This window comes from Drosophila bipectinata, chromosome 2R (assembly GCF_030179905.1).
Source record: "Drosophila bipectinata strain 14024-0381.07 chromosome 2R, DbipHiC1v2, whole genome shotgun sequence".
Lineage (NCBI taxonomy): Eukaryota > Metazoa > Arthropoda > Insecta > Diptera > Drosophilidae > Drosophila > Drosophila bipectinata.
In genome coordinates, this window is record NC_091737.1 from 17,635,352 (window position 1) to 17,662,156 (window position 26,805).

General features: G+C 45.6%; 4 protein-coding genes across 10 annotated transcripts; 1 reads left to right on the forward strand and 3 right to left on the reverse strand.

Moving 5' to 3' along the window:
- Nucleotides 1-1,318: 1,318 nt before the first annotated feature.
- SP2353 (EGF like, fibronectin type III and laminin G domains protein pikachurin) lies at nt 1,319-12,913 on the reverse strand. The gene is made up of 15 exons (XM_043210682.2): nt 12,590-12,913; nt 8,540-8,950; nt 6,905-7,021; nt 6,001-6,820; nt 5,687-5,808; nt 5,286-5,632; nt 5,034-5,223; nt 4,838-4,974; nt 4,560-4,777; nt 4,428-4,503; nt 4,214-4,366; nt 2,762-4,149; nt 2,601-2,702; nt 2,437-2,540; nt 1,319-2,372 (listed from the first exon to the last, which is right to left on the reverse strand). The coding sequence occupies exons 2-15, from the start codon at nt 8,667-8,669 to the stop codon at nt 2,218-2,220; spliced, it is 4,059 nt and encodes a 1,352-aa protein (XP_043066617.1). The 5' UTR covers nt 8,670-8,950; nt 12,590-12,913; the 3' UTR covers nt 1,319-2,217.
- Nucleotides 12,914-14,444: 1,531 nt separating this feature from the next.
- On the reverse strand, nt 14,445-16,346 carry LOC108125178 (UPF0764 protein C16orf89). 4 transcript variants are annotated; one of them, XM_070278122.1, is made up of 9 exons: nt 16,185-16,346; nt 15,931-16,002; nt 15,731-15,871; nt 15,514-15,669; nt 15,336-15,449; nt 15,133-15,279; nt 14,963-15,080; nt 14,738-14,907; nt 14,445-14,673 (listed from the first exon to the last, which is right to left on the reverse strand). In XM_070278122.1, exons 5-9 carry the CDS (start codon nt 15,382-15,384, stop codon nt 14,516-14,518), a joined length of 642 nt encoding a protein of 213 aa, XP_070134223.1. In that variant the 5' UTR covers nt 15,385-15,449; nt 15,514-15,669; nt 15,731-15,871; nt 15,931-16,002; nt 16,185-16,346; the 3' UTR covers nt 14,445-14,515. The 4 variants fall into 4 exon arrangements, 3 of the variants coding, with proteins under 3 accessions (XP_070134223.1, XP_070134222.1, XP_017096767.2); XR_011442289.1 differs by having other exon boundaries at nt 14,738-14,882; nt 15,514-15,871; XM_070278121.1 differs by having other exon boundaries at nt 15,514-15,871.
- A 50-nt stretch (nt 16,347-16,396) lies between these two features.
- On the forward strand, nt 16,397-20,040 carry casp (Fas associated factor casp). Its single transcript, XM_043210414.2, has 14 exons — nt 16,397-16,552; nt 16,638-16,738; nt 16,896-16,964; nt 17,049-17,238; nt 17,302-17,454; nt 17,513-17,702; nt 17,760-17,961; nt 18,036-18,240; nt 18,299-18,444; nt 18,510-18,664; nt 18,723-18,868; nt 18,925-19,199; nt 19,265-19,384; nt 19,445-20,040. The coding sequence occupies exons 2-14, from the start codon at nt 16,700-16,702 to the stop codon at nt 19,598-19,600; spliced, it is 2,046 nt and encodes a 681-aa protein (XP_043066349.1). The 5' UTR covers nt 16,397-16,552; nt 16,638-16,699; the 3' UTR covers nt 19,601-20,040.
- Nucleotides 19,992-26,582, reverse strand: LOC108124979 (putative ferric-chelate reductase 1 homolog). 4 transcript variants are annotated; one of them, XM_043210415.2, is made up of 8 exons: nt 26,411-26,582; nt 22,221-22,730; nt 21,833-22,164; nt 21,624-21,775; nt 20,941-21,562; nt 20,770-20,882; nt 20,428-20,583; nt 19,992-20,368 (listed from the first exon to the last, which is right to left on the reverse strand). In XM_043210415.2, the coding sequence occupies exons 2-8, from the start codon at nt 22,691-22,693 to the stop codon at nt 20,249-20,251; spliced, it is 1,968 nt and encodes a 655-aa protein (XP_043066350.2). In that variant the 5' UTR covers nt 22,694-22,730; nt 26,411-26,582; the 3' UTR covers nt 19,992-20,248. The 4 variants fall into 4 exon arrangements, with proteins under 4 accessions (XP_043066350.2, XP_070134220.1, XP_043066352.1 ...); XM_070278119.1 differs by lacking the exon at nt 26,411-26,582 and adding an exon at nt 25,521-25,540 and having other exon boundaries at nt 20,428-20,556; XM_043210417.1 differs by lacking the exon at nt 26,411-26,582 and adding an exon at nt 25,521-25,540.
- Between the last annotated feature and the right edge of the window lie 223 nt (nt 26,583-26,805).

Here is a 26,805-nt window from a genome sequence, read left to right on the forward strand (position 1 = left end):
AAGTTTTTGTGGAGACCGATGCTACTCAAAAATACAAGATCGGGAAGGTATAACATTTCCAAATCTGACAAATATTAGCCAAGTTATGCAAATTTTTCATTACAAAAAGTGAAAAAATGGAAGCAATTTTTTGACATTTCTAATTTGGCCAAAATCGAAATTTTTAACACCCATTTTAGCGAATATTTTAACTAATACGCAACCGATTCTAAAACGGAATACCATTTATAAATCAGGGTTCCAATCCTCTTCGATTTGCATTAAAATTTGGGAAAAATAAAAGAAACAAATTTGGACTAAATTTTTGGCCAAAATCATGATGTTACCCCTTTGAAAAAATTGAAAAAATGGGTCAAAAATGTTGTTCCCAAGTTTTAATGGAGAACGATGCTACTCAAAAATACAAGATCGGGAAGGTATAACATTTCCAAATCTGTTGAGTATTTACCGAGTTATGCAAATTATTCCATAATAAATGGAAAAAAATTTGGAAAAGTAGAAAATATATATAATAAATATATAGCCGGATAAATTAGTAACATTCCACTCTTACATTCTTTTATCTTTATTTTCTGCAAACGAATGTACGAAACTAAATGTCCCAATGGCTTCCTCTGTTAATAGTTAGTCATATAAATAAGCTACATTGAATGTCGTTAAATTTAGTTTTACATTGATTGGTGGTTGTGATTTCTTTATTTAATTTTACGCTTCGTTTTTCTATAGTTCCCGTTAGTCATATATATATGTAGTTACGCATATGTGTTTATAATGTATATATATAACTACATACGTGGTTGTTTATCTCATTAAGCTACAAAATTATATACTCATAAGACGAATACAAATGTGTCTCCCCCCAGCGGGGCAGACAGCTTTTTCTTAGGTTGTCCTGTCAAACGGAAACTAAATGACGCAGCTCGTTCAAAGTTTTGACAGGACTGTTGACAGGAGCAGTGTTGCCATATTGAATTAGGAAGCGGGAAATTAAAAAAGTCACGGACTTGTTGACCCACCCTTGTATTACATTTCTTATGGATCTTATACCATTTTGTTATAACTCGCTTGATTTAAAAATTTAGCTATGGGATTGTTTAATTGCTTCGCTTAAGTTTCTGTTTGTTTTCCATTAGCTAGTTGTTGTTGTTGTAGTCGCTGTTTTTATTGTGTTATAGTAAAAATTTGTTTAAAAATCGTTTGTGTGTCCTGTTGCTTGGTGTCCTTACGTATGTCTTAAGTTTCTTTGGTGTCTTTATAGTATCTTACGATTTGTTAATGCTCCACGTCGATATAAAAGTAAATATAGGCAGGCGTGTGTGTGTGTGTGTGAGTGTGCCGACTTAAAAGCTAGTACACGCTACACATTTATTAGCTTACAACCTAATAGCTTGTGTTTTTTTTTCCCATCTCCGACTGTCCATCTCACTTGCCCAGCCCTCCACTATCTTTGATTCATTCGATTTTTGGACTAGACCTTCCATGAAGCGCCAAATAGTACAGGATGTACAGTTATACAGTTTAATAGTTCATAGTTTAAGGTACAGCGAAAAACGAAACATTTGCCAATTTCTCCTTCAAGTTTTCAGTTGTCAGATTGTAGGTGTGTGGGTGTGTGGTACAAAAGGATAGCAGCTTTGCGAGTGTAAAGCGTAACGGTTCGTAACGGTTCAAAAAAGCCACCACACACTAAAGTATCGTTATCGCTATCGCTAGTCGCGGCAAATGGACAGTTATTTTGGTATTTGGTATGTTTTTTTTTCATATTCTATATGATTACTCGCCCGACTTCGATCCTTTCGCTAAAGATATATGTATGCACGTATATAAACTATTCCGTTCTGAAGTATTGACAGTCACAGGCTCTATGCGAAAGCGTGCCTTTGTATTTGCTTTGGGAATTGGTTTCCTCTGCTTTAAATATATATATATATATATATATATCTATGTATGCCTTTTTTTTTTTCTTGTATATACTAAATATGCTTGTATATAATATGTAGTTTCTTCCCTTCTAGAATTAGTTCGGTTCGTTCTCAGCTCTCATCATCCACATCATCCTTGGTGTAAAAAAATGCTCCTAACCGTTCTCTGTTTCTCTGTTTTTCGTTTTAAAAGCGTATTTGTACAAACACAAACCGACGAAGGACATTTGTGTGGTTAACATAAACAATTAAACTATTCGATATATCAAAAGTCTTGAGGCGTGCGTGCACCGTTTCACAGGAGGCCCGTCTCCACGTTGTGCTCCGTTCCCAGCGTGTTGGGATCAAAGTTCAGCTTCATCTCGCCCGCCAGCACGATCTCCGAGATGCATCCAACAATGCCGCTGAAGTATCGATGATGCGTGAAGTATGCCACATCAGGCATGCCCCCTTAAAAGGAAAAAAATCTCATAGAATCAAATCCGAAAAGGACCAAAGGATCTCCTGTACTTACCCACATACAGCCCCGTGTCGGTATTCAGCTGACGAAGCTTTCCTGGCGCCAGAAGGGCTGATGTTTTCCGGCCATCCACTTCGAGATAGCCCTCTTGGGAGTTTCTATAAAAGGCAAGTTATGTTAAGAATATATAAATAAAATGCATATAGGATTATCCTCACCTTATAGCCCTCACTCGGTGCCACAGACCATCGCTGACCTTTGTGCCGTTGAAGCGGATGTCCACCTCACCTGAGCCCAAATCGTAGCGGAAGTGCAAGTACCTAGGATTAAAAGATAGTTGATAAAGTAATTCTTATCCTTAAGTATCCTTTGAACTCACCCCTGCTCTATGCCCAAGGACAGGTAATCATCATGCTGATCCGTTGTCCCCTGCCGTCCTGTCCACAGAATAACACCGTTCTCCGAGTGGGTCTTGATGCGCAGATTCAGGTCTATGCTGTAGCTGATCACCTGGCTCATGGTCTCCGCATCATTGTAGTGGAAGTAGCTGTCACTGCCGGCAAAACAGGCTCCGAAGTTCTTCCGGACTCCCTGAATCTGCGACTGGTGCTCGGCGGATAAATCGAACTTCTTCAGCAGACTCCAGTCCGTGTTGGTTTGCGGCGAACTACTGGAGGACGCGTGCTGCTCCGGCTTGGTTTCATCTTCACCCTGCAGCACGGGGGTCAGGAGCTCGTCGTCAGAGTAGTCACTGTACTGAGCGGTGTCCTCGTTGGTCAGTACTGGAGGGCTCGGGGTCTGGGCCTCGGCCTTCTTGTGGCTGGAGTGGGTGTTGGAATTGGACATGATGCGCCGCATGTCCTGGGCCAGCTGCTTGCGCTGGTACTCCTCCGTTCCATCCGATGCATCGAACAAGGACTCGTCGAACACAAAAGTATGGTCTTCCGGGGCTGGCTCCTGGCTGTCATCGTTTTGCTTGGGAGGCTTGGGGTTGCCCTCCTCCTCCTCCACGCCCTTGGCATCGGCGTACTCCTGCTGCTGCAGGCTCGCCACCCAGTCGTTGCTGTCCGCAAAGGTGAGGATGTCGCTGTCCGGGTTCGTCTGGAAACTCTCGTAGTGGGTGGGCAGTCTGCTGAGCTTCCGGGCGAAGGCAGCATTCGGTTTCAGGTGGTGCTCATGTTTGCTGGCGTGGTGCTTGCCGCCAGAGTGTTTCGGCTTCGGCTTGGGCGTGGGGGCAGGACTGCTGCTCAAAGTGGACTGCTGCTGCTCCTTGAGTTCCTTTTGCTGCTGCTGCTGCTGCACAAAGCGGAAGATTATATCGTCTTCGATTTCCTCGTTGCTCAGCGACCCCGCCGTGTCAGTCTCTGCTTGGACCGTGGTGGTGGTGGTGGCTGGGGTTGTGCTCGTCCTTGGGCTTGTGCTGCTTCCCGGGGTTGGCTTATGCACGTTCCTGTGCTTCTTAAAATGCTTCTTGTGATGCAGGCCCGAATATGCCTTCTCCATCGTGGGTTCCTCGCCATTGTGTTTTGCGTCAAGGACCCTGGACTTGTGGATACCCAGCTCGGGCAGTTGTTCCGGCGGTACCTCGGCGGCCTTGTTGCAGCGCTCATTGTGGATGCTGCACCGGCACTCGTAGCTCTCCATCTGCGGCACGCACTCCGCCAGGGGGCCGCAGGGACGCGCCACACAGGCGTGGGGGCAGTTGCCGATGTTGCTGCCTCCCAATGCCTCGGCCACGATTCCCAGCGAGTGCCCATTTATGTCAATCTGGAGCGGGGGGGACAGAAAAGATAAAAGAAGGATTGGAAAAAGCCAAGAGCACTTCACTCACCTTCTGAATGCATCCCACGAAAAAGGGTTTGTACTTGAGGTCCAGGGGCAGGCGATCCACGTGGTTCACTCCGCCCACAAAGAGGTTTTGGTCCAAAGACAAGTGCCAGAAGCCGTTGGAGGAGATGGTCATGACCTCCTGGTGCTGGTCCACCTAAGGGGACAAGGAAAAAAACGTAACTCAAGACAGTAAAGAAAGGAACAGGAAGCCATACCTTCAGCACTGCCAACCGGGCGGTTCGAGAGACCCTAATGGTGTGCCACTGGCCCGGACTGATGGAGCGCTCACTCCTAAGGATCGAAACATTGAATAACCATTTCCTTAAAGAAGAGCTATCCCAACTCACCTTACTAAAGCCGGACCACTGCCCAGGTCAAAGGCAAACTCAACGAAACCGTCGTTCAGGTAGAGGGCTATAAAGTCCCCACGCTGCTCTGGGCCGGAATACAGGATCAGTCCATCTGGCTGTTCCGGTTTCAAGGTCACCTTCAGCTCCAGCCAGATGAGGGCACTGTCTCCCAGGGGCGCGTACCGGAGGAAGGAGGAACCATTAAAGGCTGGGACCTAAAAGAACAATTTAACTTTGAACTACATGGAGGAAAAGATCTTAGATGAGACTTTCACCTGTAAATCCATTCGGATTTCGCACAAATCTCCAACGAAACCAATGGGGCACAGGCAGATGGCTCCCTTGTCCGAGGGAAGGCACTTTCCGCCGTGCTGACATGGATACCTCACACACTTGTCCATTGAACAGTCCTCTGTGATGAGGAGAAGAAAATGTCAGAGCTTCTTACCAATACCGAATAACCGAACTCACGTATATCGAATCCATTGATGACGTCTCCCAGCGGGTGTTCCGTGAACTTGTAATCGTGTTCGTTCGCCACAAATCGGCGAATGCATCCGGCAAAGCCCTCAGCCATTGGTAGTCTCTTGGCCAGTCCAGTAATGTTGCCTATTCCTCCCAGGAAAACGGGCTCTCGGAATGTGATGCGCGAGAACAGGCCCTGGAAAGATGAAAGGTATTCTAGGACATGAACTTCTAGGACATCTCTAAGCTGCAACGTACATTTGATCTTCCTTGAACCTTTGTGCCGTGGTTGAGAACCAGCCATGCGTCCCACCTGTGACGGTATATGATCACCGAGTTCCATTCGTTCAGCAGAATGGTCTCCCGCGACCGGACACTGCCCACTCCAGAACCACAGTCAAACCAAAACTCCACAAAGCCCTTGTTCAGGAGCAGGGCCATAAAGTCGCCAGTCAGGTCGTCCCGCTCGCCGCTGAGCAGGATGATGCCGTCAAAGGACTCGGGACGGAATTCGAGGCGCAGCTGGACATGTTTGTAGGCGCCATGGAGTGCTGGAAAGGCTAGCCAGGATCGCTTGGCGAAGCGCGGTACATTGGCCCGAATGTCTAAAGAAGGAAGATGTGAAAGGTTTGAATTTTATTTATTTTATTCCCTCTCACCTTCTTGGCATCCTGGCCCTGTCTTTCCGAAAGGACACAGGCAGCGGGAACTGGCGGCAGTGGCCTCCAAGGCACAGATTCCCTCGGCGCCACAGTCCAAATTGCAGATGGGGCTGCTGGTTCTGATTTAAGTTAAAAGGATAGAAGGGTAGTTAAAGGATATGAATAATATTTCTCAAAAAAAAATTTAATAAAAGTTCCATCTGAAGACTCCCCCATCCTTCAGCAGAAAGGGGAGAAAGGATTCCACCCTGGCTTTGTATGAAAAATGGCTCAAGGCACTCATCCCTCAGGAGCTGCATGTAGTAACTCACCTGTCGGTTGCCATGGCTGCCCCCACATCCTGCTCCATAGCCTCTGATATGTTTCCAAGAGTGGTGGACTCCCTCGTGATATGCATTTGAACCTTATTGCTGGTTATGTTATTGTTCCTCTTCCTGCTCTTGGCGTTGCTCCTGTTGTCTGGATTGGTATTGCTTGTTTGCTGATATGTTTGCGATTTACTTCTACTGCTGATGCTGCTGCTGGCAGGGTGTCTTAAGTTTAATTGATTATTGTTGACGTCGTCGTAGACGGACATGTCCGACTTGTAGCCGTAGCTGTAGTCATCTCCTCCGTTGCCGTAATCGGCCTCCAGATCCTTATTTCCATCCGGGTCATGGCCAGCACTGACTGGAGTGGGTCTCCGCGTGGTGGTGCTGGTGGTCACCCGGATGGTGCTCCTGCTGCCAGGAGTGGATGGAGTGGCGGTCGAGGGAGATGTGCTGGCCGCCTTGAAGTTGTCCTCGGATTCCGAGTTGAAATTAATGCTCTCGGCTGATATGTAGTAATCGTTTGAATTGACTTTTTGTTTCTCTTCCTGCTGCGCCTGCTGCAGTTGCTCCTGTGTCTCAAAATTGCTGTCATCTGCTTCCCCGTAATCGTAGCTGTCGCTCTCCGAGCCAGACTCATCGTCCCCATTGGCGTCTCCCCCTGGCGCGGAGGTTTGCGAAGCAAATCCCGCCAGTGGCGACTTTCCTGCTGACTTTCCATCATCGTTGGCCAGCTTAGCGCTGAAAGAGGCTCCTTTCTGATAGAGCACGTCCTCGTCGGACTTTCCACGCCCATCCAACCCATTGGCAGTGGAGTTGATAACTGGATGAAACGAAAAAGAGATACGGAAATGAGTGATATTTGAAAGGCTTGTAGACCCTTGCCCCTTGGGATCTTGCAACCCACCTTGACAACTGTAACCGTTCTTGTTCAGCTCGTATCCCTCGATGCAGTCGCATTCGTACATCCCATCGTGGATCTCGTAACAGAGCTGCTCACAGGGGCTTGTGTGTCCACAGTGGCCTAAGGTGAAGGAAACAAGAGTTTATAAATCCCTCGAACATACACCCAAAGAAGTATCTCTTTTATTTTTTGGAAGAGCCGAAGTATCTGAGTCATTTGAAGTCAAGTTTCGAGTTCCCAATATTTTTCTCTATAACCATTGCCAGTTTAGTTTACTTCAGTTTCGTTTAGGGAAGTGTCCTGCGTGTCTAGCTACGTATAATTGTACATCCGAGTGTGTGTGTCCTCTTCTGGGTGTGACCGACGTGTCCGCAATAAATTCTAATAAGCTTTAAGGACTTTGGGCCTGGTCCGGGTCCTGTTCGGTGCTCGGTTCTGGCCTAGTCGTTCTGGTTGTGGCATATGCTTTTGGTAATTTACTGCTGCTCCTGGCAGTTGAGCATTTCAAATGCACCGTCCTAGAGGCCCATGGCCCCACCCACGCCGCCTGACCACAGGACTTCATAATGTCTACTAAAATAACTCGGCTGGGCGGTAGCTCACAATTCGGGTTGAAGGTACAAGTTTTGTGCCCCCAATTCGATGGCAATTTAAATGTAAATTTCACCAGCGCCCACATTTAGTTTATGAAAAAAAATCCAAGCCATTCGACAATGCATTTTAAGAAGTCATTTGGGCGAAAGGGGAAAGAAAGTAAAACATTACATGCATTACGCATACGCCCGAGTGGCCGGAGGAATCTTACGTCATGCATTGTAATAAATGGGACGAACACTCGCAATGGGCCCGAGCCACTTTCAAAGCAAGCAGGATCTGGATAAGGAGCTGGAGATGGAGACGAAGGCACGAACACGTCAGCCACTCTGTTAAAGTGCCATCAACAAGGACATGGGCGGCCATGGGAGGCAAAAGGACGTCGCAACATGCAGGCTTGCTAGTTGATTAAGCAACTGTGGGGACGATTAAAGTGCACTGGACATAGAGGAACATACATTTGCATGCATACAAATATCCATACACACACACACACAAGCACCAGCACCAGCACCAGTACCATCAGAAGCGCCAGCGTGTGTCGAATTCAGGACCTCTTCATCCATCCTTGCCGCCGTCCGTGTTTGCCCGCTGGCTTGTGCATTGCGTATTCAAATTTAAATTGAAAAATCGCATTTTGTATGCAATTGAAATCGAAGTGTCAGCACCAGCACATCACCCAGTGACAGATTCCCCCCGGAGAACTACAGCACGGGCGCATGGGTCCTGGCAAAGAATTTGACAACGGGCATTGCATAACCTCCTCTTCTGGCTTTACACGACCCCCACTCCAGGCCAGTGGACAAACCACACCCGTCCTTCCGCATAATTAAGTCGCTCATTAACGTCAAAGGCCTGGTTTTGGGGTTCGCACAATAGGGCGTCGTCCATTGATATGTAGAAGGGTCTGGCACCAGGCTATTCAAATTTGAAATGCCAATACCAAATACCAAATACCAGATACCGAATTCCAAATACCCAAATTACTACAATTGGCAGGCCTTGCGATTGGTGAGGGGTTGAGAGGTCAAATGTCATACGCACCTTGGAAGGCCGCCTCCTCCGGCTCGGCAATGGCACTCACGGCGGCACTGGCCGTCGATAGCAGAAGAAGCCACACGAAGCCAGCATGGTAGTGGTAATGCCGATGTTGATGATGCTTGGAAGTTGACATCCTGCTGCACGGTGCACTCTGCCCTCCTTTCTTCTCAAAGCCCACAGGTGTGTTCAACGGGGTACGTCGTTCTCTTCAGTTGGAGTTCGTGTTGGAGTTGAAGGTGGAGGTGGTGTCACTGCAATCCCGGTTTCTGTTTCGATTTCGATTCCAATTTTGGCCATCAGCCAGCGGCGAGCATGGAGCATGCATGCGTCTCGAGGTTGCCTTCGCTACTGTAGCTCCTGCTCCCACTGTTCACTCGGGCGCCACCTGAAAGACACACACCAACACCAACACACCTGGAAAAAACACAAGCGCGCAATTAGTAGGTGGTATTAGTAAAGGCAGAGGCAAGAGCCCAGGCCAGCGCAAACGCAAAGGCAAACGCAAATCAAGTGGTCATTATAATATAACCGCAAATTGCTAAGCACGCAATGGCCAAATGGAACATGGCAGGTAAAGTACACTGCCGCAAAAAATATACCTTAAATTATAGGAATATTATAAAGACTTGGTATAAACCCAAACCTCTAGATAAGTAGGTATCTCTTCGACACATTCTCCCATTTATTTAGTATTCTTTTTCTTTCAGTGCAGCATGAGGCATAGGCTTGAGCTTTGGCATTATTCATGGCGTTTGGCAAAATCAATAGGAGCCGCCATGGCAACGCCGCCACAACAAATAGACAAAGGCACTCCCATCACCCAGGTTTCGGCCACCCACTCAAGCCCGCCCACTCAAACCCGCCTGACGTCCTACCTTAAGCCAAATACTGCGTGGCAAAGTAATTAGAAATCAATATGAGCTTGCCACAGTCTCGATACAATGCATCCATCCACCAAAAACCCGACTAAAAGTGATACATAAAAGTATCTAGTTTGGTGGAAGGCTTAGGTTGAGTCCCTAACCATTCGATATAAAAATAAGTAGAGTCTCTGAGTCGCGAGAAACAAGGCGGTGGTACTTTCGTTTCTGTGGCACGGCACTTAACCCGTTCTCGAGAAAAGTGTAGCACACTTACTGGGGCAAACATTGCAGCCTCAATGGATCCACCCCGTGATTGCTCTTCTGTTTTCACTTTTTTCTCTTCTCTTATTTGTTCGAATGCTGGGGCAAAGTTTTCTCTCAGTGTATGCAAGGACTTGCTGTTGGAATCTCCTTTTCGCGTGCTACATATTTTTATGGCAATTTTCATATGGCTTTGCTTGATGTGGCGCTGACTGCCTACGGCCTCGAGTGGTGCCTCCAACTCTGCCCCGCCTCCCGCGTTTGGGGGCAGGCAACTGTGGGTGGAAAAGAACGCGCTGGATGTGCGTACAAAACTTTCCATTCCCTTTTTTTTTTTATACAAGTTTGACGTAAGGGCTAAAAACCCATTACCATTCTGCAGTGTCTCAAGTGGAGTCAGTTGGGGTTTTCTTTAAGATGGGGGCGACCAAATGTTGCCATATTCATTTATATCGATTTTTCCACCTTGGCTATTTACACACACAGAGGCACACAGGGACACCCACACATCAACAGACTCGCCGCACGCTACACACAGACACACCAACACACATACAGCCATGCAGAGTAGAGCAGTTGACATACTACCCACACACTTCTTTTTTTTGCGTTTGTATGCGCACTCTCTACGGTACATTTTCGCATTTCTTTCATTCGGGATTTTGTGTTTCCGCTCCCCCTGCCACCCATCCTTTCGGCGCTACCCTTTTTGTTGTATTTTCTGCATTTTTATTGCGTTTTTAATGGCATTTCTTTCCGGTAGGACGCCTCCGAATGGCCAGCTATGTAGAATGCTGAAGCCTGTCGCCCATCCGTGCACAGTTTGTTTTTCGGGGACTTCCCCGCTCCTTTTTGGAAGCCTTTGCGGGTGAAATGCATGCCACACACGTAGTGTGGGGGCGGGGGCTAGGCGAGGGGCGTTCATCAGGAAAACTCATTATTCAGGTAAGCGTAGAGGCTCAAAACCGAGTGCTCATTTGGGTGGAAAATATGTGTGTGGCAGGACGACCTCAGAAACTAATTAGAACGCACCAGTATCGAGATTAATGGGAGATCCTTTTATCAACCAAATTAGCCGGCTAATGGACAAAAACGGATGCTCAAGTGGCAGTGATTTAATTGCACAATTAAGAGCTCATCTGGAGGAAGTAGCTTTTCATAGTTGATTTGTGACTTCTGATAGTTTTCCAAGCTTTTCTCTGAAACTCCTCGGACGCCGTCGTCCATTGAGAAGTTTTTACTTTTCGGATCGAAAATTAAAAAGTTTGTTCACCCCACTGGAAACGTGACCATATCAAATGATGAAGTTTTTATTCGGGTCGATATGTTGGCAAACTATTTGCATTTCAACGCACAAAAAGAGTATCTTTTGAAGGACTACAAGCTAAGTAGCTTTCCAGAAATATCCCTCCGCTACTGCGGTTCGTTTCAATTATTTAAAAGATGCTCTCGATTCCATGGCTGGTTTATTGATTCAAAAGCCAAACAAGGCCAAAGAGCAGGGCAGGACTTCTATTCCTGCGGTTGATGTCACGCAAAAAACTTTGTACAGAAAGCCAATAAGGGGAAGTCCCCAGGCCACAAAACCCCAAAAAGCCGAATCAAAAAAATTAAGTTCGAATAAAACAAAACAAAGTGGAGAAACTAAAGCAGAAAAAGAATACAATGGCTAATGCAATAAAAGAAAAAGTGGAAACAGAAACCAAAAACAGAAGCTGAAACTGAAGCTGAAGCTGAATCTGGAGGCAGCAATACAAACACACAAAGGCAACCGTTGGGGCAGCAATAAATTGTGTTTTATAAGGCAGGTAAATAGAGCACAAAATCCGTAGAGAGCCAATTGGGTGGCCAGCAACCACAAAATACACACAAAAACAATGCGGGGCGGGATATTTGGGGGTTGGCGGAGACCACAGGCTGGGGCAGGGACAGGGAATCAACTCGATTCACGCATGCCAGACTTTGGACTCCCGTACTGGGCCGGAATGACAGCCAAGAGACAACTGAGAGCCCACAGTGGGGCATGTCTTTGCCACCATCAGACCAGCCGATGAGTGACCTCGACACAGGAACCGCAGGATTCAAATGGTCAAGAGTATTGGAATAGTTTTTACAAATATTTTGTACAAAAAAATGCCTAAACATGACTTCCCAACTAACTATTTATCTCCCCCTGCCAGCAATCACTGTAGCAGCCTTGAGATTTGGCGCTTTTTTGTTATCCTGCCAGGGCTTTAAGTGCTTAGACAGCATCGCACTAAATACATATATCCTTCGACATGCGGGTCCGGGATCTAATTTATGGCAAATTCGCAGGTGCGTATTTCGCTTGAAAGCTGCCAAAGACCGCGTTCCTTGCCAGGACAACAACAAAGGACAGGCAGGCAGGCTGGCTGGCAGGCAGGCGCTGCCACAGCAATGGCAAAGCAATTTTCTTAGCTCCCGAGGACTAAAACAAAGGTAAACACACACACACAAACACACACCAAGGATCATACACGCGTATACCAGCAGCTGGAGGGTAGCCGAGAGTGACGTCTGTGTGCGTGTGCTTTTTCGCGAAACTGGCAGCGTTGGCGGGATGGCGGGTGGGGAAAGGAGATGGGAAAAATTCCCGTTGAAAAGGGGGGAACTCCCCGAGACTTTTGAACTGCTCCCGATGTGAACGAACTGGTAATTACCAACATCAGCACTGAAACTTTAGTTTGACCCAAAATCGCAGGACATAAAAAAGCAAAGCAGCCTTGTTTTGTTTTCAAGATGACTATCCTGGAAGGACACTCGACTCGATTATGGGTGGTACTATAGCTTACCACATCGATTATTATAGACCCTTGTATTTATTTATAATATAAAACACAAAACCCTTTTTCTCAATAAACTAATCGCATAATAATACACTACACAGAATACAAAAACAAATCCTTACGTTTCTTGCTCTGGATTTTCTCTTCTTCTTCTTGCTAGGGATGCCTCCGGCCAAATAATGTAGCTCTGCGACTCCTTCGTTGATTTCTGCTTTCTTCGCCACCCACTACTGCCCCCGATTCTGCTGGTTTATTTTTCGGCGTTCAGTGAGTTTCGTGGTATTTACTTTCACGCACACACGCACAGTAACACACACACACACTCACTGGCAGGACACTCGCGCATACAGACAGTGGCAGGACATTCAGCTGTCGTATAAGCTGACTTTCACATTGCACTTGTAAATTTTCAATCCGAATACCCGTACTCGCATACAATTATTTGGGAATTTGGTTAGTTTTCAGCTTTATCGGATTCGTTGTCGAGCATCGTTGTGCGGCTGTGTGTATATATATGTATATGCAATATTTTTGTTGTATCCTGCAAGCGGATATCAGACGGCGGCGACGGATACGGATTCCTTCTGGGGCTCAGGCGATTCCGTTTTCCGTTCGTTATCATGGGGAGCGTAACGTTTTTACACTCTAATTGACGGTGGACTACTGAGCGTATGAGAAAGGACCTCAGCAGGAGAAAGCAGGGGCGCCAATTCAATTCTCGCTGTTAGCTTTCCAGCCAGGGTTACCAGAGAAGGTTCGAAGAGCTTTTAGAAATTCTTTACTTGCAAGAAAGAAGAGTTCTTATATCTTAACCATGGGATATCCTTATTTGTTAGATTACTACCCTAAGATAATGTCCATCCTTAAAATCAATTAAAATAAATAATATTTGTTTTTTTAATTATTCCCCACCAAAGACTTGACAATCCTGTAAGTCAACATTGTCATCTCTCCCATTCACTATTTACAGGTGTTCTCTCTCAGTTCCAACGCATGCGTCGGAGAAAGTAACCCCCAGTGGTATGCAAGGACCTGGCTCCGGAGAGCTCCGAATGTTAGACAACAGCTTGTTGTTGTGCTGCCAGCCATTTAACAGCATAATAAACACCTACGGAGTGCTACCGACACTTTAAAGGACATAAGCCCATAATGAACTCGACGACACACGCGTGGAAAAAACACAACACAAGTACGGCAGGGTGGAGATGGGAGGGCTGGCTGACAGTACCAGTAAGTCAGCTGATCAAGTTGCAAGGGTTGCTGAAGGGTTGTTTGTCCGCCAGAAAAAAAAAGGAGGCATAGAAGGCAGGAGCAGGACTGTCCAGGTCTGACCTCAGACCGCCCACTCCCCACCCAGGTAACCGACACTTGTAAGGGCTGTGGCATTGTTGTTGCATTGACAAGTCAACGTTACTAATGACCCAGCGCTATTCATGACCCCCGACAAAGGGGATGACATGCACACTGTAGGGGATGACACATGTGTATGCCCAACAACCTTTCAAAATGTTTTGGCTTGGTTGTCTTTTTTTATGTTTCTTTAAATAATATTAAAAAAATGTTATATAAGGAAAATAAATATTATTCAAATCCTGAAAAATATTTCAAAAATCAAGCTTAAAAAACCTTTTTCTAAAAAAAAAGTAACCCTTTTCTTTGTGTGTTTCTTTTTCCTCTGGCTTAGCGGGTGCATTCCCCCCCATCGTGGCAGACACACACATCCTACCCATCGGCTTGCATCAAATGAGGCATTAATATCCTGGCAAATATTAGTATTCCACTTCAGTGTGAGCATTTTGTAATGGAAAGTGTCGCTGTCGCTGTCGCTGTCGTCGCCCCGGCTGCATATCCATCAGTCGGGCAGCCAAGCGCAAGTAATATGTCACATTACAAATGTTTCCTTCCTTCCGTCCTCAAGCCCAGCCCGAGACCAAGCCCAGTGCAGTTCAATAACAAAAGTGTGCTGGAATCGACGCTGGCGCAAAATAAAAGCAATAAGCGGAAATTTATTAACTTATGAAGCGGAACTATGTGAGGGGATTCATAATTTAATGCAGCAGAAGCAAGGAGTTCACATAGAAGACCAGAGCAAGATCGCTTATGTGCTGACTGTCAGCATTGGTGTCCTCCTCCAGCCAGCTGCCAATTTCCATTACGTTGCGCCAATTGACAAACTCATTATAGCCAAACAGCCCGCAGACGGTGGCTGTGGAATGCTTAAAAAGTCAAAGGATATGCCACAGTGGTAGTGGAATGCCACACAAGCTCACCTTGCTCCAAATACAGATCACGATAAGAGGAGGGCAGACCCAGGCTTCGGATAGCATTCTGCTCGCGCTCTACCTCATCGCAGTGGCTTCTCGCCAGAAGCCCATACACCTGGGGTGGACTGAGGTGGGGCGCACACACCTGATGCTGCAGCACGTAAAGCAGTAGTACCCTAACCAGTCCTCATGGTTCAGTTCAAGCTTTGTATGAAACTTGGTGTTACTTACTGGTGGGTCCTTTGGTAGCCGTAGGCAGGGGCATCGCTGTTGAGCATTTCCAGGCAGCTTGAAGAAATACCCTTACAGTTTGGGGGCTCCAGCATTACAATCTCCCGTAGACATAAATCTAAATCATGTTATCTTTAATTTCTTGATGAATTCTCTTGAGAGCCACTCACCCGATAGGGTTTCATTCAACTGCCCCTCGTTCACCACTTTCGGATAGACCTCAGCCAGTTGCTCGTACTCCCCATTAGCATTCAACTCGCCCCACTTGAGAGTTGGGGGTAAGAGCAGCATATTCCTTTGGAAAACACTGCTGAGAACTGGTAAAAAGATATATACTTTTACTCTGCTTTATATTTCGATATAAATTACTGACTGTCTCCGTACACTCCAGACCAGTCAGATCGCTCCCTGATAAGCTCCATCCTGTGGAGTAGATGGTAATATAGCTGCCGTTCGTATCGGGTTGGGGCCACATAGCGTAGTTTTTCTGAAAAACAAATAAATATGCACATCCGTCATCCGTATCGCGGTTTACGGTTCATTAGGCTCACGTTTTATCAAGAACTGAGCCAGCAGTATGGCAAAGGAAGAACTGGCACTTAGTTTGGGAACACAGGATAGTCCATCGAGTAGTCTGTCGATGCGATCGGGCAATTCCCGGCCAGATTTTTCCGCAGCCACAAACTCAAGGACCACCAAACCAGGACCTAGAATGAGAATCAGGGAGAACTTTAGGCCAAAGAGCAACATGTTGTCGCTTGAAGATACCGGAGGCTTCTACTCTGCCGGTTTATTCTGTCCACATCGAAGTGACATCGGACTGCGTCTTTGATTTCCCAGCTTCATGAAGATTAATTGAGCCGCATTTGTTTTGGGCGCGTGGGAAAGTCGTCCTTTATTTATTTGTCTCTGCGGGAAATTAATCAAAATTTGCAGCTGATTTCCATTAAGCTGATTGAAAAACTCACCCATACCCATGACATTCATCCTTTTTTTTATAAATCCACTAAAAAATAATAATTACTGACTAATGCCTATCACTAAATAAAAATGACAGAAAATAAGGTTAAAAGAGTTTTAAAAATGCAGCCCATAGTGAATGAAACTTAAAAAACTGTTTAAAGTTTGATGATATTAAGATTTAAGAAGATTCATAAACACATTCATGAAAAGTTTGGTTCAATCATTTGAAAGTTGGCGCTAATAATGTTATCGTTCATACCGATGTTTTGATGTGACAAAAAATATATTATCGATATATTTTTTTAAATTAGAAGCTTGACAAATATTATATACTTCCTTAATAAAAGCTTGCTTTTGCATCATTTTTTTAAATTTAAAATACATATTTTAGTAACTAGTCTAATAGATTTGTGATTTCACAACTTTGATGCCAAATTTATTTGCGTATTCGGTCATAACATGCCTACCAATTGATAATTTGTCGTTAGAAATCGTCCAAAATTTTAGTTGAAACAGAAAACCCAAAAAAATAAATGAAAACAATTTACGAAGCTGCTTTGAAAACCCAGTTACCCGCAACAAAAATTGCTTGATGCCATCTAGACGCTTTCCAACACTGCCCATCTTGTAAGTCACATTAATGGGACCAGCTCGGTCGATTGGTTATTTTAACTTAAGTCGAAAAACACCTTTTCTTTGTGTAATTTTGTAGTGAAAATCCATAGAGCTAAACACAGGTTTGTCGGTTAAGTTGAGAAACACCAAACGTGTCCAATGTCGGAGAACAAGGAAGAAACACTCGCCAGTTTTCAGGTAAGGCCATCCATAAATGCCCAGCATAAACAGAGAACTCAGCAAGATTCGCTGCGCACATTGATGCGTATTGTTCGTGTATGGGTGACTTTCTGGGAATAAACTCTTTTTCGTACTAATATGAGTACTATTTTGTTTTATACTATGTGTATTTTAGAACATCACAGGCATTGACGATGTCGGCGAAGCCTTCTCCCATCTGGAGGCCGTCAACTGGAATCTTATGGTTCGTTCCTTTGTTCTTCACTCATGCGTCGTCTTCTAACTTTCATGCACTTTTCAATCCATTGTTTTTCTTTTCCGTGTATAGGATGCACTGAGCCGGGTGATGCCCCACGAGGATCCATCCCTTGCCAGCGCTATACATCAGTCGCAGCCTGCATTGGCGGAGAACACCAATGGTTTCCGGCCACCTGGATACGACGAACTGCCTGGGACTTCGAGTGGTGGCTTCTTCGCCTCCGAGCGCCAGAACCTCAACATCCCGCAGAGATTTCCTAGTAAGCTTAACGAGATAGAGCATAATTGCATAAGCCTTGATTTGAAACCATATCCTACTATAGCATCACAATTGCTAGCCCAGCTAACGTCGAGCATCAATCTTGACCCGGTAGCCAGCCAGAACAATAACCAGAACAATCAGGAATTGGTTCTGTTCAATATTCACTTCAACCAGCAGATCTGCCAGATTCGCTTGCCTCCACAGGCTACCATAGGTGAGTAGTTACCCTAACAACCATTAGTAATACTAATAAAAATCGAATTTCTATTTAGAACAACTCAAGCGCTGCATTTTTGAGAAAACCAGAGTTCCAGTCTGCCGGCAGGCCATTCAAGGCTGGCCTCCGTCCAAGGCAAGCGAAGCCCAGCAGCCCAGTTCGAGGCTCGGAAATTTAGATCTGGCACAGGAAAACGAACTGTCTCTAGTGGATCTCACCGATGATGGATACATGGACACTGAGCAGTAAGTGTTATTAAAAAAGTGGTAGCCGTTGAAAGAATAATGAGAAATTTCTTATAGGGATGAGGTAACACAGCGTGCGGACAAGACTTTTTCCATCCATATCCAATTCGAGTCGGGAAGTCCACTCGAACTCAGTCTTCCTGGGAACACAACCATGCTGCAGCTGAAGATGCACGTGGACGATATAAAGAGCATACCCGTTCGTCACCAAGAGTGGACTGGCTGGCCCAGAGGCTGTGACAACGACACCACCCTAGCGGTAAGCTGTAAACTATTAATGATATCCATGTCCTTAAAAAACTAAGCTCCTTTTTTTGTGTGCTGTTCCCTTAGCGATCTGGAATAGATCTCACCCATAGCTTTGGAGTACGCAACCTTGCGCCTACAATTGCCTCCCATAGCAATTCAAACCAGCAACAAAATAATAGCTACGATATCGTCAACGTAGACAGCGAAAGTTCCACAGATGAGTTCGAGGATGCGACTGACTTCAATTTTACAGACTCTCCGCCTGCTCAGCCACTTAACATACACTTAAGTAAGCTCAGTTAATGGAATTTTAAATGCATTTAGTTGCAAGTATTTGCCACTTTCAGTACCAAACAACACAGACGACGAGATGAGCGGTTCCTCTCAGTTCGTAGAGAACTATGTGGCGCGATATGGAGAGCCTTGTCCCTACTTCTTTGTAGGAAGCCTAGAAAGTGCCCTGCAGATGGCCTGCTATAAGCCAGCAAAGGAAGTAAGCTCTGAAAATGTTTACTTAGCATAAGATCCTATTTTATACATTCCCTTTTCAACTTTCAGCGTAAACTTTTGGCCATTTACTTGCATCATGGCAAAAGCATTTTGACCAACGTTTTCTGTGATCAGCTGATGAAAAATGAGACCATTATTCAAACATTCATGGAGAAATTTGTGCTCTTCGGCTGGGACTTGACCTTCGAGAGTAATAAGGATATGTAATATAAACTAAACAGTTACTTGGGTTCTTATTTTATTAATTAATGTAATCCCAAGGTTCCTTTCCTCGCTGACTGCCTGCATCAGCAGCAATGCTTCGCTTATGGCCCGAAACATAGGGCTGGACAAGCTGCCAGCTATCATGCTAGTGGGTAAGAGCCGTGAATTGGGCAGCAGCTGCGGGGTGCTTTCTGTGATTCCTGGTAAGCCAAATAAAGTCGAAATATATGCAGAATAATTGTAACACTCTCTTTCGTAGGCAACATTGACTTGGATGAATTGCTGACGAGGCTGATTGGAACATGTGAGCGGTTCGAGGAGCAGCTGCAAGGAGAGATCCGGCAGGACGACGAGCGGGCTGCTCGTGACCAGGTTAAGGCTGAGCAGGACATGGCTTACGAAGCAACCCTGCAGGCCGACAGGGCTAAGGACGCGGCGAAGCGCCAAAGAGAGGCGGCCCAAGCGGCCGAAAGAAAGCGCCTCGAATCTGAACGTGCCGAGGAGGATGCCAGGCGCGAGTCCATCAGATTAATTGTAAGTTGGATGATTTACTCAAAGATTTTCCTTATCTAGAGACTAATTGCTTCTTGCTATTTCAGGCTCAACAATCCCTACCTCAGGAGCCGGCCGAACAGACGACAGGCACTGCCAAGATACGCGTGCGGAAGCCATCAGGCGAATTTTTGGAACGCCGCTTTTTGAAGAGCAACAACCTCCAGGTATGATTGTTAATTAAATGAAAGTAATCTTCAATATTTCATAAAATATATTTTATGCAGGATCTACTGAACTTTGTGACCGCCAACGGATTCCTAATTGAAGAGTACAAACTGTTAAGCTGGCCACGCCGCGATCTCACAGCCATGGAGTCCGGCCAGACACTTGAGGCCCTTAAGCTGTATCCGCAGGAAACTGTGTTCTTGGAAGAGCGATGATTTCGTTCCATCCCGCCCATCACACCACCTTAATTTTAGGCAGTTTTCGTTTAATTGGTTTCAGTTCTTGTCGCATTATTTGAAAAATGTTTGAGTTTTATTGAAGAACTATTAATTAATTTAACGAGACAAGCGAAAAGTTTAGAAAAAGCGCGAACACAGAACTCCCAAGCACACTCTTATAGCAGCCACACCTAAACCCATACATTCATATAAAGATAATGACATCTGATACAGATTACGGCATGTAAGAGCTAAAAGGTTTTATACAACTATATACAAACATAAATATTGGAGATTCAGCGAAATAAGATAGAGCAGTAGCACCAGGCCCCAGATTCTAGAGATAAACATATAGCAGAGGGGAGAAAGGATAAACAAAATTACTGCATTTATGTTGGCTTGTTTTACTTTATTAATAATAAATTATATAACATGTACTGAGCGCTCCGCTGTAGGTTACACTTTGCGCATAATTACACATAACAACACAACACGGGTTTTTAAAGTCGCTGTGACTGGAGGGGAAAGGCTTTAAACAAAAATTGTTAAATGATAAAAACCCTAGACTGGTACAGGAGTATTGGAGCGGGGGCGGACAGATTATACAAAACGTACGACAGGTGTACGAAAGCGATCAAGAGGCGCCTATGACTTTCCCAAGAATTGTTCGATCGGCGCCAGCACAACCAACAGAATCAACACCACAACAAATAGCGCCAGAACTACGGCATACACTCCCAAGAGACCCTTGCGCATGGCTCCATACTGGAAATAGAACAACCAATTAATTAGACCAAAGACTATTGGATATAATCATTACTTACCGGAGCATCCATCTTGCGTTCCATGCTCATTCCATTCCGCATGGCATGCTGATGGTGATGCGACATGTCGCCCATCTGGAACGTGTTGGCTCGCTGGCTCTGGTGACGCTCCGAGGCCATACCCGCCACCTGCCAATGATTCAAACAAAGACCAATCTACACGTTAAGGGACGTAGCCACAAGTTCTCGGGAGGATGATGGATGATGGCAAATGAATTAGTAACGAGAAATGGTATTTTCCGGTCAATAATGATACAGGCAAGCGATGAGGGGACTACGCTCTATACTCTTTGGGTTAGCATGAATAGGGATCACATTCGAACCCCATACTGAAGGACTTACGGAGAAAACAAGGTGAACCAAAACGTGTACCACTACGAAGCTGACCAAGATCCAGTCCATCCATTCCGGCAGCTCGGCTTTAGGGAGCTTCACCGAAAAGAAAATGGTGACAACTGAAAAGAGAGTACATTTATATATTCTGACCAATGTCCAGAGGAAGGAACAACTTACTGCCCAAGATGTGCGCAAGGTTTCCACCCAGCCAATGTCCCCAGTTGAAGTACGGCCGCTTCTTGTCGTTCGGTCCTGGCCTGAACAGGGCTCCAATGGGTTGAATGAAGCAAAGGATCACGGTGATTAGGCCAATTATCGAATGTGCATGCCAAACGGCACGCTTCAACTCCACCCAGATGAGCACATAGGCGGCAATGGTGAGCGACCAGGTGGTCACCATGAGCAGACGATGCCAGACGAACCACTGATCCTTGCCGCAGCTCTGGCTGCCCACCCATGTTTGCTTAAAGTAGCGGGCAAAGATAATACCCAATGATGTGGTGCCGATCCAGGCAGCAATCATGAAGGCACCGTGGAGCTGAACCAACAGCTTGCTGGATCCCTCCAGATCCTGTACTTCCGCCAGATTGATGGCCTTAGCCGAGGGCAAGCGTCCAATGTCGTGATAGCCAACGCTGTTCTCCTTCAAGCTCCTTCCGGAGGCCACCAACAGGTGGTACTTTCCATTGCGCAGGTCAAAGCTTCGTCCCTGCACGGTGGTCTGAGCATCGCGCTGAACCCGGCAGTATATGACTCCGTCGACCAGCGAGGCGTCCAGCAGGCGGGCAGAGTTTTGGCTCTAAAAAGAGGGATTCCTTGAGAACTCATTGAGTTAAAACCATTTATCGGAAGTCCCTTACCACACTTGACCTGACAGCCGCATAGGGAGACGCAGAAGTCAGTGAGGAGTACAGGTTTACTCTTCCGTTTTCAGGCACACACTCGGTGGTTAGGTCGTCACCCATTCTCTCATCGTCAGACAGGCCAACAGCCACATAGGCAGCATTCGTTCCTGAACATCCAAGAAGTATTAGTATTCATAGAACCCAGAATAACCCTGAAGGCTCACCCTTTCCGGACTGAATCTCGAATTCATACACGTCGCCCCGCACAGTCACAGCTGCGATGGATGTACACGTCTTGGAGGATACACATCCGTTGGGAAAGCCAAAGCAGTTCTTGCTCTGTCCGCATCCATTGTAGATGGGATCAGCGCTGGCCGCTGCCACGTTGTTGGGAGCCACATAATTGGGTGGCACGTAGGGGGGACGGGTAGTTCCTGCCGAGGCCGGTGGAGCTTGGGTGGGCAGTGGCACCGCCGACACATCTCGGCGAACAATTTGAACGGGCTGGGACGGTACTCCGACCCAGAACTCGCTATAAGACTGGGCCACCGTGGCGCTGAAACGGAATGGGTCAGAATTGGGCTATTTTCGACATAGTTTCCTTAAACTTACTTGAAGACCACCTCGCCCAGGAAGTCTACAGGCGACTGCCACTCCAGAAGCACCTGCGGCTTGGGTCCTGCATTGCTGTGAGTGGCGGAGTTGTTGACGGAATTTTCGCAATTCATCAGCTTGATGGTTCCATCGCGGGCAGCTCCAAACTGACCGACGATTTGGTACGGTGGGTTGCGGTTGCGCGCCTGGATCATGTAGCCGCCGAAGTTCAAGCCGACTGGCACGCCGGTAAGATCCACCCGGAGGGTCTGTCCCTGGCCGACTGTCGAGGCCGAGGTCTCAACTCTGAAGGGTGAAACGCTGCTCTGGGGCAGGACACTGCCGCCGGAGTGGAAAGGTAGCATCGAGTCGCACACTGTTTCGGGAGCACCTTGCGGCAGGCTCTGGCTGAAATCAGGCCATGTGGCCAGCGCCAGCAAGAGCGCTGTTGGCAACACCAGCCAGCCCCGTATCGTCGGCGGCTGCGTCATCGTAGCCAGGGAGTTGGAGCCGGATAAGGGGGAGCACCTGTCGAGAGCAGACATTGTGGAATCATCAGCATTGGGTGATCAGAAGCGAACCGTGTCCCATGGCTTCCGCCCCCGACCCTAGTTTCCCCCTCGCATTTGACTCTGAATTCGTAATTTCCATTTCCATCTTGTCTCCGCCGTCTGTGCCTGTTTAATTACCATGGCATAAATAATTGCTTCCCTGCTTATCAGAGTCGAGTTTCCAGCGAACCCGTGCAAACTGAGTGAATTGCAAATGTATAATATCTGGCCATCTACATACTTCAGATACTTATCAGACTATCGATGGTTCTGAAGAGCAGGGTCACCAAACACAGTGGGTAGGTTAGGCATTTCCTCCACATGCCAACCCGAGCCCATAAAAGCTAAATATTCTATAAATATTATACACATACTTTCCAGCCTTAACTTCATCAGTAACAGAGTTCATCATCAGTATTAGAGTCTATAAACTCTATATAATAGGTTCCAATTACGAAAAAATTGGCCTATGGCCATATCTACAGCCCAACAGCGTTTGGCTTTCAGTTGCCTGTCCACCCATCGCTTATCACAAATCCGTAATATTCTCGTTATAATTGCAAAATTAATTAAAACCACAATAAATCACACAAATGCTAGGCGGTTAGACCAATTAGCAACGAGAGCTTCTATAAATTAAACGCAAAATCGTTTAATTCGATGGGGATTCCGCGGTCCCCATAACTTTTGAAATATATTTAGGTTTTTGAAGGTGATTGCCACATTAACGAGGTCAGTTCCCCGTGACTCAGAAAGTGACTTTTGCTTTCGAGTTTCCAGCACATTTCGGGACCAAGATCATTGAGGAAGTGAGTGGGCAGAATACATTATGCGTCTTGGATATTCCCATGTGCTGGCTTGGCTGAATCATCAAGGTATATGTATCTGCCAGCCCGGCTTGGTGGATTCATAGCTAAATCTGTCGTGCTCAGAATGCGAATTTGAACTTGAATTTGAAAGCGATTGCTTCTGACCTTGCCTTATTTTATTGCCTGGTTTTTTTTTTTATTAATTTGCCTTTCTGTAAAATGCCAAATAGTACATACAATTGTATGCTTTTTGATTTGGCCATAAGAACCGCACAATGGGCGTTCACATTTCCATTCGCCCCAGAGACCTTGAAAGCCAAAATTTATCGGTTTTGAGTGATTTATCTTAAAAGCATTCACCTCCGAGACCTGTGTCAAGGTACATGTGTACTACGTACTGTATCTCCGCATGGAACATGGCCAACATGGTTCGCATTCTGCAAAAGGCAAAGTGAAAACCAAGCCAAAGACCCAGTCAGACATAGTGAAAAGTTTCCCGTTAAATGCTTTTCATTAAATTCTTGGCTCATTAGTAAATTTTTCGCGCACACCGCCCCACACACAGTCATATAGCCATTGGCCTCCATATAGCAGCGGCTTCAAATCGGGCTTGGCTTTATTTATATTTTTGTTGTTTTCGAACGTGAGACAAAACTGTTTAGCGACTTTTCCACAATAACACAATAAGCCATTATGTGGGCCCAAGCACTTGACTCCAACATGCTCGTGGCGGAGTCAACACTCACACACACACTCGTCCAAGCTGGTATGTACAATGTATATATGGTACACCTGTATCCAGCATATACTGGTATATAGACGTTGTCATGCCCTTGTTAAAAAGCCAGTTTTTCGAAACTCGTACAAAAAATAATCGCAATTTGAATTTGAATTGGAATGTGTCTACTCGAAATGCCCATTTTTAAATGCACAGAAAACAATTTTGTACTTGTTACTTATGAAATGGTAGGGTTTTTTTCAAAAAGCTATGCTTTTGAAGATTAAAAACACTCAGATATAGCCAAGTACAATCAGTCTGTGCATATGAAATACTTTATTTTTTATTTCTTCTTTTTTGTGTGCCGCTTAATTGACAAGTCGGCTCTAATTGCTTCGATCAACGTATCCAAGTCTGCCATTTTTTAAGGTAAGTGGTTCGCTGGGGGTAACTGACACCCCGGCCGACTAATTTGGCTAAGGTGACTCTGCCTGTTTACAGGTTTACAGGCCAAGTTTGCCAAGTCACCCACTTCACGCGTCCGCTACGTTCTCCGGTGCTAACTATTCCATTAGATTTTATGTGACTTCGATTGATAAGATTGCTCTTCACATTTCTGGTCGAAAACTAGTAATAGCTACCCTCTCCTACGTAAGTTCTCCGCTTATCAGTCATTAAAAGCTTGTTTAGCCAGTTCTGTATAATTTTCCAGCCCACGCCGTTTTATTAACATTTGACCTAAGCGCCCGCTGGGAGGGGTGTCTCCAAGGTGCTCCACGAATCGATCCTTGCCATGGCAATTGCTGGTCATTGCAGCACAATCTTTGCCGGACATCGCGTGCCACCACCTGTGTAAACTGGGTTAGCCCCGCCTCCTCTAGTGCCTTTTCAGGCCATGTCAGTGGGGGGTAAGGACTGTTTTTCCAGGGGGGCATAGACCTTTCCTTGCTTGCTTTGCATACGGTAGGAGATTGATCGAAATTTACACAGTCGGTCCGAATTGGAGTGGCATGTGTCAAAAGGGTTCTAATATTATCTTAAGAAAGGAGTCCAGTTTTATGAAGCTTAAGGACCTTATGAACATCAAAGGTCCTAGAAGTCCTAGTCCTACGAAAAACTTAAAAGTCTCTGAGAGACAAACAGGTGCGCACGGTAAGACCTCGGGAAAATGCCTTAACGACTCGATTATTGATTCGGTTGTATGTGCTCACATATAAACATAAAATTGCCATTAGCTTACATCATGGAAAACAGATCGGCGAAGCTATTCGAGGAAAGGCCAGTCGGAGGCCAAAACAAAAGCTATGACAATTGTCGCCGTCGACCATTATTAAGTTAATAGAGCAGGACGGACCGAAGTAGAAAGTGACTGTCAACTTGATTTATCAGCAAATGCATTAATTGCGTAAGAAATGAACTTGTGGACGCGAGTGTCTCAAGCCGACCTGGGACTACGACACGTCCCGAGATTATTTTATCCAAATGTATGCACGTTGAGTAATTGTTGTCATTTACATGTAAGAATGGTAACAACTTTTTGTAAACATTTTTTATAAATTACTTCTATGTTGAGTTCACTTTACTTAGTTTTCACTGTCTTCTTTTTACGCCTTTTGACTCTTCTGCATATTGTTTACATCACTGCTTCGCGCAGGCGCGACTATTGTCATCACTTGTTTATTTTTATTTTTATTGGATTTGAGTCCGCCGCCAAATGAATTACTGGTTTCCATTGTACTAGAGAAGTCTTGGTTGCGACTTGCCATTGAAATGTTGTGCGAAAAAATAATAAGTCTATGCAACCTCTCAAAAAAGGTGCGCCCGCGGAAGGAGAGGGGGTTTCTGTGATCTCACAGCATCATTAAAATTTCTGAAACCGGTTTCACTGTACATGCGACATACAAGTGGAATAAAACAACAACTTAGGAATTTTTTTGAACAGAGATTTGTGGGTCCGGAATTCCACATCTAATCTTGAGAATTTTATGTTTTACTTTCGTCGCTAGTTTTAGATTTTTCAAAGTGCACATTGCATGGGGCTGTCGATGGCCAGTTGGCACACCTGCGCCCTAGAACTCTAATAATTGCGAATAACTGAAAACTCGTTTGTCAAAAAGCACACGCACTAACCTAAAATCGTTAATAACAAAACTCGAAAATCCGAGCTGCGTTAGAGCTGTTCGCTCTCCGGATTCTGCCGCTGAAGATCCGAACTCGAAATAGACGTATCTGTCGGATCACCTTTTCGCTATAACGCGGAGATACGTTTGTTCGATTCGGCGGCTCAAATTGAATTGCCTGGCTCTACGTTGGCGTTCGAGGCGCCAACGAGTAAAAAAGTTAAGGGGGGGCAGCCAAGTAACCCACTGAAAAATGCGTATTTTATGCAAATTCTTTTTGCTCTGTAAAATGGTCTATCGAACAATTATAGATATTTTTTTAAAAATAGCTGACAATTAGTTTTTAAATTTATTTTTTACTGCAACCTGTTAAATTTTTTCAAGATTAAATTTGGGCTTCCCCCC

Excerpts from the sequence above, each read along its gene's own strand:
- LOC108124979 (XM_043210417.1), bottom strand. Across the intron at positions 22,165-22,220 it reads CTGGGCGAGGTGGTCTTCAA|CGCCACGGTGGCCCAGTCTT; the intron begins GTAAGTTTAAGG and ends ATTCCGTTTCAG. Across the intron at positions 21,563-21,623 it reads CGGCTGTCAGGTCAAGTGTG|AGCCAAAACTCTGCCCGCCT; the intron begins GTAAGGGACTTC and ends CCCTCTTTTTAG.
- casp (XM_043210414.2), top strand. The coding sequence starts at position 16,700 with ATGTCGGAGAACAAGGAAGAAACACTCGCCAGTTTTCAG. Across the intron at positions 17,962-18,035 it reads ACAACGACACCACCCTAGCG|CGATCTGGAATAGATCTCAC; the intron begins GTAAGCTGTAAA and ends CTGTTCCCTTAG. Across the intron at positions 19,200-19,264 it reads GCGAGTCCATCAGATTAATT|GCTCAACAATCCCTACCTCA; the intron begins GTAAGTTGGATG and ends TTGCTATTTCAG.
- SP2353 (XM_043210682.2), bottom strand. The coding sequence starts at position 8,669 with ATGTCAACTTCCAAGCATCATCAACATCGGCATTACCACTACCATGCT. Across the intron at positions 4,778-4,837 it reads AAATCCGAATGGATTTACAG|GTCCCAGCCTTTAATGGTTC; the intron begins GTGAAAGTCTCA and ends TTGTTCTTTTAG. Across the intron at positions 2,703-2,761 it reads TCCTTGGGCATAGAGCAGGG|GTACTTGCACTTCCGCTACG; the intron begins GTGAGTTCAAAG and ends TTTTAATCCTAG.
- LOC108125178 (XM_070278121.1), bottom strand. The coding sequence starts at position 15,712 with ATGTTGCTCTTTGGCCTAAAGTTCTCCCTGATTCTCATTCTAGGTCCT. Across the intron at positions 15,280-15,335 it reads GTCTGGAGTGTACGGAGACA|TTCTCAGCAGTGTTTTCCAA; the intron begins GTCAGTAATTTA and ends TCTTTTTACCAG. Across the intron at positions 14,908-14,962 it reads GGCTACCAAAGGACCCACCA|GGTACTACTGCTTTACGTGC; the intron begins GTAAGTAACACC and ends AGGACTGGTTAG.